At 31.1% G+C, this 15,713-nt stretch overlaps 1 protein-coding gene across 3 annotated transcripts in view; it reads right to left on the reverse strand.

The window, feature by feature from the left end:
* Positions 1-2,661: 2,661 nt before the first annotated feature.
* Positions 2,662-15,713, reverse strand: part of LOC142327269 (uncharacterized) — a 90,739-nt gene continuing 77,687 nt past the window's right edge. For all 3 annotated transcript variants that reach the window (XM_075370154.1, XM_075370152.1, XM_075370153.1), the window contains exon 14: positions 2,662-13,864. In XM_075370154.1, the coding sequence (XP_075226269.1) occupies positions 12,179-13,864 (1,686 nt within the window). In that variant the 3' untranslated portion in view covers positions 2,662-12,178. The remainder of the gene's footprint in view (positions 13,865-15,713) is intronic.

Here is a 15,713-nt window from a genome sequence, read left to right on the forward strand (position 1 = left end):
ACCGTTTAGATAATTCTTCAGAGGATGATATGTATGAGTGTGAATGAAGTGTAGTCTTGTACATTCTCAGTTCGACCGTTCCTGAGATGTGTGGTTAATTGAAACCCAACCACCAAAAAACACCGGAATCCGCGAGGTTAATTGAAACCCAACCACCAAAGAACACCGGAATCCACGATCTAGTATTCAAATCCGTGTAAAAATAACTGGATTTACTAGGACTTGAACGCTGTAACTCTCGACTTCCAAATCAGCTGATTTGGGAAGACGCGTTAATCACTAGACCAACCCGGTGGGTTAGGCATTTCATCCTGGCCCTCTGGTTATAACACTCTCATTTGTCATTGGGAGCCGACAAATGACTGGAGATGTAATGTTGGAGCTCTCGTTTGTCGGTATCTGCTCCGGAAACGGCATTTCTCCGATGTTACGTTGGAAATGTGTGGGCCGTGTTGTAAATAAGGGCATCGCTGATAGACAACGTGACGTGGTCGACAGTGGCGTCGAAGTTTTCAACCCCTGAAAATATAACTGTGAATTTTGTTGGTAATTTAAAAAATAATTTTCAGATTTAATCCACAGATTATGATTATTTTGAATAGTTTAAGAAGTTGTATCACATAATTTTAGTTTTTTGTCTGACTGAAATTTTAAAAAATACTACCCTAAATGGTTTTTCACACTGACTGAGTGGGCAGAATATTAATTTTCTTTTCACCAAAATTCTTTTTTTTTTTCAGGTTGTCAATTAATGTAATTAAATGTTACCATTTCCATTTAAGATTTCTGAATTGGGGTAGGTGTAGTGGAGGGGTGGGTTCCACCTCTTTGAAAATAATTTTAAAAAATTTTCCCCCGAAGAATGGTATACATACCTGTAAACATAAATACGATGGGATTGATAATCGCCTGGTATTTCCCAAAATGTACTTGTTACAATTTGACATAGGGCTTTGATAAAATTTGGATTGCGCAAGGGCACCAAGAATAAAAACATTTGTAAACTGTTGGCCTATAGTATGTAATTAGCTTACCCTAATATCTCCTTTTGTTTGTTTTCTTCTGTATCCAGCCTCTGGAAAGTTCCTTTTCAGCCTCCAGCAATAATTAGCAAACATATTTGGGTTCCATCCCTATTAGGGTGTTCCTTCATTGATATTTTGGTGCTCATCACTTGCATCACCAAGGTTAGGTGAGAAAAAAATCCAAATTGAATGCATTAAGTGTATTTTTAGGTATAAAGTAACCCTGCATTTACAGTTTAATTTTACATAGTTCTCAGCCTTATATTTTCTCAGTAATGATTTAACAGTAGTTTGAAATGATACCCATGCTGCTTTCTCAGACTCATTTAAACTCCTCTCAAAGTCTGAATCCTTCATAATTTTATATATTTGCAGTCCAACCTGTATCCTTTCTTTGATTTTTGCCTCATTGATCCTGGGAAACTTACTGTTAAGGTGTAAGAAACCTTGGGATAACATTCTATCACTTTGGCAAAATTTGCCATCAAATCGTGTAATGGTGAAAGATACACATTCTTCTGAAGAGATTGACAAATAACATTTTTCTGCTCAGCTAAGTGCACTTCTTTCTTCAGCCAGTGCTTTTTAATGCACTGATTTTTGTTGTCCTCTACTAAACCACTTGTCTCTGAAACAGCAGTTAGTAAAACTGAACCGCAATCCTAATAAAATTGTTATCGCCTTTATATCTACACATATGCGCCAATACTTTTCACACTGTATCACAGTCTGTAAAAATTCCATATAATCATAAGTCATCTTCATTTGCGCCGCATAGGCAAGAGGAATTGATGATTTCTCATTTACAATGTGGAAGAGGGCAGCTTCCACAAAAAAATGAAAAAAAAAAAATGAAACCCACAAAAAAAATGATTCTCTAGTCTCAAGTTATTCCAGAGTAAAATAGGGACTGAAATCATTAAACCAATAATGATGCCATTATACATTAATATAGGCTATTAATTAAATAATATTACTATAATAAATTTATTTTTCCTAGAAGGAATGAGTCACTGTTAGTAAACAGTTAGTATTGATTTCATCTAAATTTTTCCATTCATTAATAATATAAAGACTATAAGCCATTATTAATATAAAGACTGTCTTGCAGCAAATCTTTACAAGTGACATTTACAAAAAAAAAAAATTAAGGCTTTAGGGTAAATCTTTAGATCATAATTGGACTCTGCACCAAAAAATACATAAGAACAAACCGATTCTGTTTAACAAAATTCTTGTAAATTAGTTATTGAATATTGTGGAAGGTTTCAAGTATAATTTTATCTAATTAACTTCTTTGGGTAAGCAGCAACACTGAATGGTGTGTGTAATATTTATTTTGGAAAATAATATTTTAAGTCGCTAACTACATCATATTGTTTGTATAAAGAGATACAGATAAGATTTACACAAAAGAAATCTAGATAACTGAATGATGCTTCTTCAGTGGTTTCCCTGCATATTAGTATTTTTAATGTGTATTGAAAACAGCATCGGTTATGCTAGGGAAAAAAACTCTTACAGAGATTATTAAAATAATCCCAACAGCCAAACTCAGATGACATCCTATTATTATAGGCTTCCATCGTGAAATGAAACTTAAAAATAATTCAAGAAATCCAAACATATCTAAGTTGAAAAATATTTTATTTAAAAAAAATAATTTGCATCATATTTCTACTTACTAAATATATAATATAATGTGGTTCTATACAAAACGTTTGATATGCATAAAAAAAATTCCTTATAGATATATATATTAACCAGGTTCAGTATTCTCAACTGACCACTAATATCATTATATATTACGATATGTAGAAATCTTAGCTTACAGAAATAAATATATTTATTTTTATATTTAAACATTTTTATTTTCATGCAGATTGAAATACTTATTAATCTCCTAAAATAAGTTTTACAATTATAAATTACAACAAAAGATTAAGTTATAGTACATAAGTCAAATAACTCTTTCATAAATATATTTATTTACTGAACAAAAGTAAAACAAGTATGTGATCTGTACAATAGATAAGGGTGAAACTTTTATTCTTAAAAAAAAAATCCACCATTAATTAACTTTATTGTCTTAAGGGAAAACTCTTGTGTATATTTTTAATATGCTGTGATCAGTATTTTTGCATACAAGTTTTAAACTTCAAAACCGCTTGAGATAGGCATTAAGGTAAAGGAATCAAAAGATTTATCCTGTTTCTCCTATAAAAGAAGTGAATTAAAGAGAAATTCCTACACTTAATGTTTTGATAATATTAAATGCTTAAAATCTCTGCCAAATTTCATATATTTTATTTTATTTGACCCAAAATATCAATACTGTTCTTGAGATATTGTTCAGAAAACTTTACATAATGAGTTTAATTGAGAAATAAATCTATGTCTCATTCCAATAATTATGAGAAAATACAATTTTTTTAAATAAAATAACTCTTCTCTGAAAATTTAACCTGCACGTTTTACCTCCATTTAATGAAATCTAATATTATTATTTTTCCTTAAAAGTGTTTTTTTTTTTTTACTGATATGAAGATCAGTTTTATCTGTTGGCAAACACATTCAGAACAACCGTTAAACGTGAAAAATCTACAATTTAAAAATAATATTTTCTTTAAAATGTTTAAAGGACTTGTTTGAGAGAAAATATGAGTACATCTACAGTTTAATTAAGAATATAATTTAATACTTTCTTTTCGTTGTACGGTTAAATTACTGAGTGCAGATCACTTGTTAACGTATTCATATTTTCTCTCAAACAAGTCCTTTAAACATTTTTAAGAAAATATAATTTTTAATACTATACGTATATAAATATTATTTTTAACATTGTAGATTAAAAGAACTTGAAAAAGATCATCTAAATACTTATTTTCTTGCTAGTGTAAAGACAATCAACCAAGAGAGAACATTAAATTCATTTAATCATTTTTGGGGAATTTCAGCTATTACAACACTTGTATTACCAAATGTACCCTTCACGCCTATTTCAAGCACACAATAGCAGAAGTGAGTAAAGGTGTACACTCATTTTGTAAGCAATATTGTACTATGAAATGTAAATTGATTTATTCATTAAATATAACAGTTTTTTAATAAACAAAAGAAACATTGTAAAATATGTTTTCATTTAATGTAAACTCTAAGAGGAAAAAATGTTATATTAGCGTCAGTATACAGACTAGAGAATGACAACATTCAGTATACTTATCCAAACATTAAGATATGGCTTGACTGTGTTTTATATTCTACACAAAATTACTAATAATTTTCAAATATTCTATATTATAACTCGAGTCAGAATTATTAACAATACTAATATAATCAACACTTTTCCTAGCATAAAATCATTAAATAAAACTACAATGAAATGAATCGACTGAGATTACACACTTCAGATTTTCACATTTCCATACGACTTCAAAATATATAACAAAGCAGCTATTCATATCATAATATACTTTGCAATCATACTTTACTTCTAAGGCAAACTGTGTGTAATATAAAAACTTTTCATCTCCAAAAATATGACTGTGTCATAGTAATTATCACTAAATGACAATTCACAATGTATTACTATAATTGCATAAATTTCTTTATGTAACTCAGATTAATGATTTACAGTAGCAAACAAATTAATCCGAACAAAGGTATTTTTTGTTCTGTTGTAGGGAATTTTCATTTTGTGGCAGACTGCTTGCTGTTTCAGGTTATGTAGTTAATATACAAACAGAATTAGTGTTTTTTGTGCTTTTATAATTCATTATCAACTAGTTTTTGGTGACCTTATGAGTTTCAGTTATAAGTTTGTTATTTGATTCCAGTCAATACAATGGATGTAACCTCACGAAAGCGGTAAAAAATTGTTGCTCTGTCCCAACACACATAGACTCAAAGACAGATTGCCAGCAAGTGTACTGCGGGGGTTAGGTACTAATAAATGAAATCGTGAAAAGGTTTAGGGAAACAGGTTCTATCCCTCCAAGGAGAAAAGGAAAATGTGGACGGAAAAAGAAAACCGTGCCTAGACAGGATCGATTACTAATAAGAAAAAGCAAAATTAGTCCAAGATTGTCAGCTGTTGACCTTAATAGGGACTTGAGAGCCAGTGGGATTAATGTTTCTGATATGACAGTTCATAGAAGATTGTTGGCAGTGGGAAGGATTACTCTGAAACCTAAAAAGAAGAGAAGCAGTTATGAAAACAGACTTCAATGGGCAAAGGAACATAAAGAATGGACTATCAAGATGTGAAAAAAAAGTTACTTTTTCAGAGGAGACTCATTTCTTTGTCCAAGGGGAGAGAGTAGCCTACATTCGTAAGTCAGCAGATGAGAAGACTACTTACACCAGCATACCTTCAACAAGCTCCCTAACACCCAGCCAAAAAGATGTTTTACGCATGAAGGGCCAGGAGCACTTATGTCTGTGGATAGGATGATGAAATTGGACCGATACAGTAACATATGCCAAAGCAAAATAGTCCCACTTATCTTGTGGTCAGGGAACTCCCCCACCTGAATCCCATTGAAAATCTATGGGCCGTACTGAAAACAAGACTTGAGAAAATGAATTGTAGAACAAAAACTGACCTTATTAGTTCAGTGATACAGGTTTAGTTTCGAGTAGAAGAAATCAAATATCATTATTCTACCTTAGTTAAATCAATGCCAAAGAGGATTAACGAGATAAACACCAAAAAACACAAACTATTTTGAGTAAGTTTGACTACTAAACTTTTTTTCTTTTAAAAATACTGTGTGTTTGGATTAATTTATTCGCCATTGTACATAAAAACATACATTCAATCCTCTTATAAAAACAGATTATGTTTGAAGATGAGAATACTTAACGCTGATATATAATATTAATGAGATAGTAATTCAAATTTAAATATCAGTAATGAAAGAAAAAATAACTATGGCCGTTTAAGAGTATTATAAAACTGAATATTGACAATAATTTCAGCCTATTTTAACAAAAATATGTGCTTAATATACACTAGCGTGCATAAAAGAAAATAATCTAAAAATAAATACAACTGAAATTTTAGCATAAGCTTACCTCTAATAAATTACAAAACATACTTGCTAACAGTTTGACAAGTGAAGCCGACATATATCATTTTAAGAAAAAAAAAAAAATCAATACGTACAATAATTCTTAACATTTTAACCAATTTCCAAAATTCAGCAGCCTAAAACAATAACAATAATAAATAAATTAAAAAATTTGGAGTTTCTGTATTATATGTATTTATAAAAGCGGTTAAGCATGTAATAAAAGAAATTAACATTTGTTCACTTATAACTCTGATCTCCAAACTGCTTTTTCTAAGATTTAAAATAAAAATGTTACTGAATTTTCTTTTATTAATTTTTATATAATATTATTGTAGGCTACCGATTTCAGGTACCCTGCTATAAAACAATCAGAGGAGAGTAAAATAAGAGTGAGAAAACCAAAAATTCTTTGAGATAACATGTATTAATAGATAATCTAAAGACATCATGCATGTTACATACAACATCGATTACTTTTTCTTTTTTTCATTACTTTTGAAAATAGTAATTTCCTTACCGTTTTTACCAACCTAAGAGTAAGGTAAGGGGCAGAACACTGCTATTCTACCGCAGCTTGGGTTTGAAAAGTATTTCAGTCTTGAGCATGAAACGGTAAGCATGTCTTCATTTATTGAAAGTGTGATTTCTTGTGTTTAAGACCAAACCTGCTACCTGCTATGGCAAAATAATCAAAAGAATTATAAAAGCAAAAAAAAGAAGACAAATTAAGGGATGAAGTATGAAAAGAATGCATGTCAATCTGTTGCAGTGGGCAGTCTTTTTATTTTTGCTATCTATGAAAATATAATTACAGTATGCAATAAAACCCCTCTACAGCTATTTTCTGTGGATGAAAAAAAAGATTGTTAAGCAGGGTTATGGTGATAATGAAGTTATAGAACAAAATTGTCTAGACTGAACAATTTTAAACAAGCAGCAATAACAATGAAATTAAAATCAGAATATTTCTGATCAAAATAGTGACAAACTTATCAGTTGCAAGAATGTTGAATCTATCAGTCTATGAATGATAATTTTTAAATAATATTTAAAAAGATATTAAATGCAATTAGGAAATATTAGATCTACACACTCAATAATAATTTAATACTGCATTAAAAATAACTATCATAAAAATAGTACACACAAATAAACAAGTTAATAACATATTTTTAAAATATTAATTTTTATGTAATACATAACAGAAATTTCTGTGAGTCTTCACTAGCAAATCCCTACTTCAAGTAACCCTTCTTTATGTAATGTTATGCGATAGTTAATTAGGATCACAAAAATAATTCAATTCATTCTGAATGTCAGCTGCAGATTGACTAGTTGCTATTAATTCTATTTTACCCTTCTTGTAACTTCAATGTAATCAGCATGGGTTTCAACATCTGTCTTGTACTTGAAATGCTCTTTTGGGTAATTCTTTCTGTATCTTTTGCAAGGAAATGTCATTTACTGTACAAAATATCAAATGCACATTTGATGCATTTTCTTGTAGTGGAGTGTCACTTTACTTTTGAGAAATTGAATTTCTCCTAGGATATGGACACATCAAATACGGTTTAAGTGGATAGGCTTCATCACTTATTTAATATATTGGTTAACATTGGCAGACCCTGGTAACATTTGTGGTAGGGGAGTATTAAAGTCAGAAAAAGGTTGACACAATAGAAGTGCCTCTATATAGCTTAGTTTTCCTTTTCCACCTAATTCAATAGTGAACAACTTCTTATCTGCATCTGCTACAGCAGAATGATGTAATAAGGTAGATAATTAAAATATTTTGATCTGGAATTTGGTGGACATTTGATTCGGCAATACTTCCAAAAAAAATTGGAAATTTCTATTGCCTGTAGTATTGATCAACAACATTTTGCAGATGTTCTGTCATCTGACATCAATTCATCTTTTAGATGAATTGATGTCTCACCCGATTTGGGAGAATTCCTATTCTCCCAAATAGGAATGCAAGTCTATAGCACAATTTCACTTACTATTTTGCCAATTTGAAAAAAGTGAGAGCCAGTGAACAAAATGCATTTCCAATTATAAGATATCTGTAACAGAATGATGAAAAAAATTTGACTAAAGAAAAGTAACATTAAAAACTCAAGTTTTATAACAATAAGCCCTCTAACTTTCAAAGTTTTGTAATTTCATTTCTGCTAGATTTACTTTTATTTTATTTCTTTGTTCTAGGAATTATTGTCAAACAAAAGTTGAAAAATTTGAAATAGGGTTACAGAAAAAAATTGTAGAAACTTCCAGCGACTAAAAGTGGATCTCCACCTTTACTGATTAAAATTATAAAATGGCATTTTTTTAAGCTTAGTTTCTTTTAGAGATTATGTGTTTCCTCTTGGAAAGCAGATTTTAATAACATCTAGCGTAATTAAAGGAAGGTACAAAAAAGGATGTTGAAAACCCAGACTTTAGTCAGTACAAGCTGAAAATCACAAATGATAATATAAACTAAAATCAAAGCATGCTCAAGGGGCCCACTTGGGCGCTTACTATGCCAAAACAGGCATTTTGGCGTTGACCCCTGGTTAATTGAATTATTTGTTTTCAGGATAGAGGTAGATTGTTTAGGAACTCTGTGGTATTAGGATGAAGTATTGTAATGTATTGTCATTGTCTATATCATTTACTACAATATCTAAAAAAAAACTGTTTATGATTTTTACTATTATCCATAATAAATAATACGCTTTTACATAATAGTTTGTTAACAATTAAGCTGATAATAGGCCACTACCACTAGAATTTTAGTTTTACAATCAATTGTGGAAAAATATCTGAGTTAACTAACATTTTCCTTTATGTTATATCTAACTAGTCACTCTTCTGGACAAATCACTCTTTTCCAGTTTTGTGTTCTGTTTTCTACCTATATATGTAAGTACTTAACATTTTTTTTTGGGAATTTCCAAACATTCCGGTACAGAAGATAATGATGATATTTTTGTAACTTGAACACATTCTATTAATGGAGTCAACTCCATATCTTTGACCGAACACTAAAAGATAATATTTTCTAAGGTTTTCACAGAGAAGCTTAAATTGAACTGAACTTGATAACAACATGCTGGCAACGAAAAATAAATTCTAAAAAGAATTTTACCACTCAGCCACTTACTGTATGTTTTAAATGCCCCTCTAGTTATGCTGCTCAGATAATCACCACTTACCGCTCTTCTATATGGTTGCAGCCTTATACAAAGTGTGACCAGAAAGTTTTAAGGCAGGTGCTGCCACTGCACAACAGGAAGGGGTAGGTTTGCCCAACGATATGAAAGAGGAAGCTTGTTTTGTCCTTGAAATGTTCTGAAAAGATCACTGCGATATTTTTGTTCAAGATAGTGGCATCCTGGTGAATGAAGATATATTTTCAGTTCCCCATGGATTATTGATTTCACAAAATGGATGAAAAAATGAAACAAGTTTGTCAAATTTTGTTCGAAAACCAAGGAATCAGCTTTAGAGTCTTATGAACTCATAAAAAATAGCTTTTGGGGATAAATATTTGAGCCAGTCAAAATGGTTGGTTTTATCTGGTTCAACAGATTCAAAGATGACTGCAAATCAGCTGAAGATCCCTGATCCAGCCAGCCTTCCATTACCTTAAAACCAATGAAAACATTGCAAAAGTTTGAGATTTAGTGCACTTCGACCATAGACTTACACTTAGGGAGATGGGAGATGGCTGATGAATTGAATTTAAGTTTCTACACGGTTTGGTCCAGTTTAACTGAAGATTTGAACATGTCAACTGTCCATGAAAATCATTCCAAAATTGTTTGTCAGATCAATAGAAACTAGACAGACTTGAATCCTAAGAACTGATAAATCAAGCTGAAATTGACCCAAATTTATTTAATAGGTGATGAATCACGGGTTTACGGGTATGACCTAGAAATAAGGGCACAATTATTGTAGTGGAAGTCATAGAGTCGCCATGACCGAAAAAAGCATTAAGCAAGTCTGTCAAATGTGGTTCTCTTTCATTCTATATATTGTGCATCACAAATTTGCCCCTAAGGGGCAGACGTCAAACAGGAATAACATAAAAGTTAACCTTCACCGTTTGCGCAAAAATGGCGAGACAAAAAATTGGGTCCTCCACCATTACAATACCCAGTTCATCATGCTTTTTTGATCGTGGAACTTTTGGCCAAATTCCTGTGCTTCCACAAACCCCTATTCACCTGCTTTAGCAGCTTTTACAAGTAAGTATTGAAACTTTTAAATTACAAGCCCAGCCTTAAAACTTTCCAATCAAACCTCATACACTTACTCAGAAAACTCTTCAATGATAGTAATTTTAATGTAACTTTTCATTATAATGATAATTACTAAAAAAAAGTAGTCTGGAAACCAGATCAATATGATATGAAGAAAAGGGTTAACGTGAGTCTACATTTCGGTAGCAGGTAGATTAAAATCCAGGTAATGATATGACTGGTTTTAAATGGATCTAAATATGTTTTCATCACGGTTAGATTGAACAAACTCTGAGTTAGGTACACTTATTATCACATGTTGCAATTAAAATACATAATTATTGTAGATTCAGGAAAACATTTCTGAAACAAGCGACTAATCTATCTTTGGAAGATCATGAAAATTTAAAAAAAAATGATTTGTTTACAACTAGTTTACTCATTTTGATACAAACTACAATAAAACTATGGGGGTACTAACTTAATTTTAAAGGATTTACAAGAGATTATATAATTACCATCTGATGGTTTCAATTCGTACTAAAGTCAACTGCATATAAAAGCTGTACCCTTTAGGTTTTAAAAATCAATATGTATCATTCTCAAAGTGTAAACAACATATTTTTTTTAAAAACATTGGACATATCGATTTTTGTGCCAATGAAATGCAATTTGCAAAAGAAGTGTTTCTTTTTTGTTTCCATTCGAAGAAATTGGCAGCTGAAAGTCTTCGTTTGCTTTGAAAGCTTATGGCAATTATGATCCATCGATCTTGTGAGTACTGATTTAGATCATACAAAAGTGGAGACCCTGACCAACTGAAATAGTTTGCAGATGAAGGATTGCAGAGGCATTGCTGGACAAAAATCAATGTCAAACGCTTAAAAGAATTGGCAGAAGCATTAAATGTGACCGAAATGGCCATCTTAAACATTTTAATGGGAATGGGAACATTTTTATTTTTTCAATGGGAATCGTTCAAAAGCAAGGAGATTGGGTGTCATACAAATTGAAGCCTGTTTTCTCACATGTCAATTGCTGCTTCAATGTCAAAGGAAGGGTGTTTTGCATCATATCATCACTGGCATTCAAGAATGGATATATTTAAATAATTTCAAGTGCAAAAAAATCATGGTGCAAGCTTGTTCAACAACAACAACAAAGCCAAACATCCATCAATCAAAGATATTGCTTTGTATTTGGTGGGATTACAAGGATTTGGTCTATTATGAGCTGTTAAAATCTGGTGAAACCATTACCAACAACTAGTGCAGTTAAACCAAAGTTAAAAGAGAAATGACCAGAATACACAACAAAGTGATTTTCCAACATGTCAACACTCGGCCACATGTTGCTAAACCAGTCAAGGAAATAATAGAACTGCTTGGATGGGACATTCTACTTCATACACTGTATTCACCAGATGTTGCTTCTTCTGATTTCTATTTGTTTCAATTCATACAGTATCTCACCTGTCTGACCAGCAACTTTAGTTCTCATGAAGATATAAAAAATGCCTCGATTCATGTATAGCCTCTAAGAACAAGTTATTCTTCCAAAAAAAATTAGTCTTTTACCAGAAAGATAGGAAAATGGTTAGAGCTAACAATGGAAAATACTCAGAATAACATATACTAATCTCATGTGCTTCAAAATAAAGGTTAATTTTCACAAAAAAAGTCCTTTAAAATCAAGCTTAATACCAATGTTATAAAAATACTTATTTTATAGTATTTTACAAAAGTAATTAAACCAAAACAAAACAAAAAACAAATACAACTGTTAGGATAAATTAAACAAAAATTAGAAATCTAAAATAAAATGATTGCACTGATAAGGTGTTTCATTAACCTTCAGACATAAAGGACTTTTTAAAGAAAGCAATAATTTTCTCAATAAGGCTTGGTTTCAAATTATCCCCCAAAACACTTTTAATGTAAGCATCACCTGATTTGTGTATGTAATTCATTAATTTCCTGTCTGAAAAAACAGTTCTACAGTTACTTTCTTGTAGATATTTTGTTACATTAAAACCAAATTTACCCCCTGAAACCAGTACTGGTGAAATCTCATTTTGCATATTTTCAGGAAAATCAAACTGAACTAATTTTTTAGGAGGTTTGATAACTCGTCGTTTACAACTGACATTTGAGTCGGTTTTTTTGTCACCATTAATATTTAACAACCTATCTAATTCATGGGGATTATTTGTGTAGATATCGTTATTTATGAATTTACATTCGATTTTAGATGCTTTCATTAATGAATGACTTGTGTCTATAAATTTTGATTTCATTTTCAAGGACTTGCTATTATAATGTTCTGAATTTAAATCTGTACTTCGACTGACACTGGCAGAAGCCGATAACCGATTATAACCAGATGTTCTATTAAAAGAGCAAGATTCTACATTTTGAAAATATTTATCACAAAATGTCACAGAGTTCTCTAAGATGTGATCAACTGGAGTTAAAATAGATGAAAATGAAGGTACATTTAATGATATTTTGCTTTTTGTAGATATTTCACCATTAAAATCCTCAACTGTTTTACAAAATGAGAAATTATGAGGCGTTTCAACATTATTATTAACAAATGTTGAACAATCTGAACACTGTGATGCTGCAGCACTAATACAAAGAGCTCTTTGTTTAAAAAAGCAACACAATTTTCCCATTTTATAATTCGTGTGTTTATCACCACTACAAGAATTACAAATTGATTTTCTCTTACACAACCTGTTATTACTTAACGGCATTACATTAGAATTACACTTACGCTTTTTAATAATACCTTTACTTTTTACAGAATGCAGTTTCTTAAAATCATCATTTTCCTCATTTATTTTATTAAAAAATAAAGATTTCTGCTGAGATGTTTTTTTATTCTTATCAGATTTTGAATTTTTATTATTAAACATATAAAACAATGTGTATTGCCTCATTTTTTTCAATGAACTTTCATTTGTTTTCGATGTAAATGAACTTCTCACATTACACTTTCTAGAATTGTGGGAGATGGAATGTTGTTCAGAAAGTACTATCTCTTCTTGTGAAAAACAATTAACATTTTTGTTCGTTTCATTATTATGAATTAAATTAGTTTTATCATGTAAATAATTTTTCATATCACCAAACTGCCATTTCTGTTTTTTAGAGCATCTAACAGTATGTTCATTTTCAGTTGTTTTAAGTACATGATATTGTTTTCTTTTTAGAGGTCGTCCCGATTCTTTTTTTAAATCAGTAAAAACAAATTGATTTGCTTTTTTATGTACAGATGCAGATGCAATCTCGTTATTAGGACTTTTGTAGCTTTGTGTCAAACTGTTAATAAGATCATGTTTTTTATTTCTAGCATTAATATTATTATATACCGATTTAAGCAATACATTATTTTTAGAATTCATAATTTCATTTAATAAACATTTCTGTAAAACCTTACAATCACTGTTATTATTATTAGACCAACTTTTTGATTCAATCAAGCCACTCATATTATTCATATTTCTATTAAAATTCCTCTTGACCACCTGAAAAAAGATACATTCAAAAATATAGAGCAGAACAAATAAAATATAATATGGAGCAAAACAAAATAAATTTAAATGTATACATTTCAAGACATGTTTACTATCAATCAAACAACAAATGAAACTACAAACAGAAACTAAAAAAAACTATTTTCCTATTTATTTCACTCGCTTAAAGCTGAAGATCTGAAGCTGGCATTTACTTTTAACACTGCGGCCAAACATTACATTTCTAGTGTAGAAACATTACATTTTCTAGTTTAAATGTTTTGTGTGACAAGTAGATTTCCTGAGGAAATAATTTCATCAATTTTATACACCAGCTAAATATAAAATTTCAACAAATATTTTTCTTATCTTTATTTATAAATCACTTATCTGTATGTTTGGCAATACTCACACAAAACTCAAGAACTGATGGTTTGTTTGATATATTATACTTCATACTGTGATTTATAAACATTATTGATACTGTAAGAATAGTTTTAGGCTAAATGTATCCAGACAATTATTGGATGAGCAGTAAAACTGGTCATCCAGTCATTTTTCATGTATTAATATTCTGAGTCAATGACTAAATAATGAAGAAATTGCCATAAAAATACATTACCTATTCACAACAGAAAATATTCAGGTAATGAAATAGGAATCATACGGTATGCCTAAAAACAAAATATATATACTAGCTAGATGTCAGTTAAATGAAGATTAACAATAAACAGAAAAAAGAGGAAGCTCTATATAGACGTACCAAGCTAGCATACAGGACTGCACAAGATGTTCTATATATCCAAAGTAAGAGCAACATTTGAAGTACAAGTGCTACTAGTCAGGAGTAGCTTTCACAATGTACAATATTAACAAACGTACCTGAGACTATGTTGTCAGTAAGACATGAAAATTTGTGGTTATGAGGAAATTCACAAATAAATTTATTGACATAGTTTATCCATGATTTCTGCTTAGCACACTGAAACACTCGATGGCTGCAGCCCTCTCTCATTGCGGTAGGGTGCAGAGCATTACTGTTGTAGATCTACGATTGAAATTAAACAAAGCCCTGCAACGATCCCTTAATACCCTCCTACAATCTTCATTTCACCAAGGAACAGCAGACTGTCTCGGTTTTCCAGATATTAGGGGGATATATTCACCCATACTATCGAGTAGCAGGTGTTTAAACATGGAAAGTTGATGGATCACATGTCACCATTTTCATCATATTGGCAAAATGAATCTTTGTATCCAATCCAGTCTGCCTTCCCAACCACCCATATGCACAGTGACTCTGAGGTAAATCACTATCACCAACCGAGATAACCAGGCTATGTTTGCTTCTAAAAACGTTTTTGGAAACACACCAGCTAAGACATGGAAATACGGTTGCTGAAATAATGACAGATTGATGAACAAAGATGTACCTGATGATGATACAAATGTGTACGATCAATCATTCAATAAGCAGAGGTTCTGTTTCAGGTGATCAACTATCCTTCTCTGAAAAAAACATGACGATGAGCCCCAAGAATGGTGTGGGTGTTGAAATTGCCAATTATTAGGCAGGATACTGGAATCTGGGAAAACAAGACTAGACAGATCATCCTCACTGATGTCGGAATTTGAAGGAAGATATAAGTTGCAGATATTAATATTGGATGGTGCTCATATTTTCACTGAGACTGCAGGGATGTTTGTATCCAGAGTTATCTGTGTGGCCAATACTATTTCCCCTAGGAAAACAGCCACACCTTGTCCTCTCCCTCAGTTTGATAGTCACATCTTTCACAAACATTTTCACGATTGAACACATCATCCTATGGATGAAGGTGAGTCTTCCTGCAGATACAGT

This window comes from Lycorma delicatula, chromosome 7 (assembly GCF_047948215.1).
Source record: "Lycorma delicatula isolate Av1 chromosome 7, ASM4794821v1, whole genome shotgun sequence".
Taxonomy (NCBI): domain Eukaryota; kingdom Metazoa; phylum Arthropoda; class Insecta; order Hemiptera; family Fulgoridae; genus Lycorma; species Lycorma delicatula.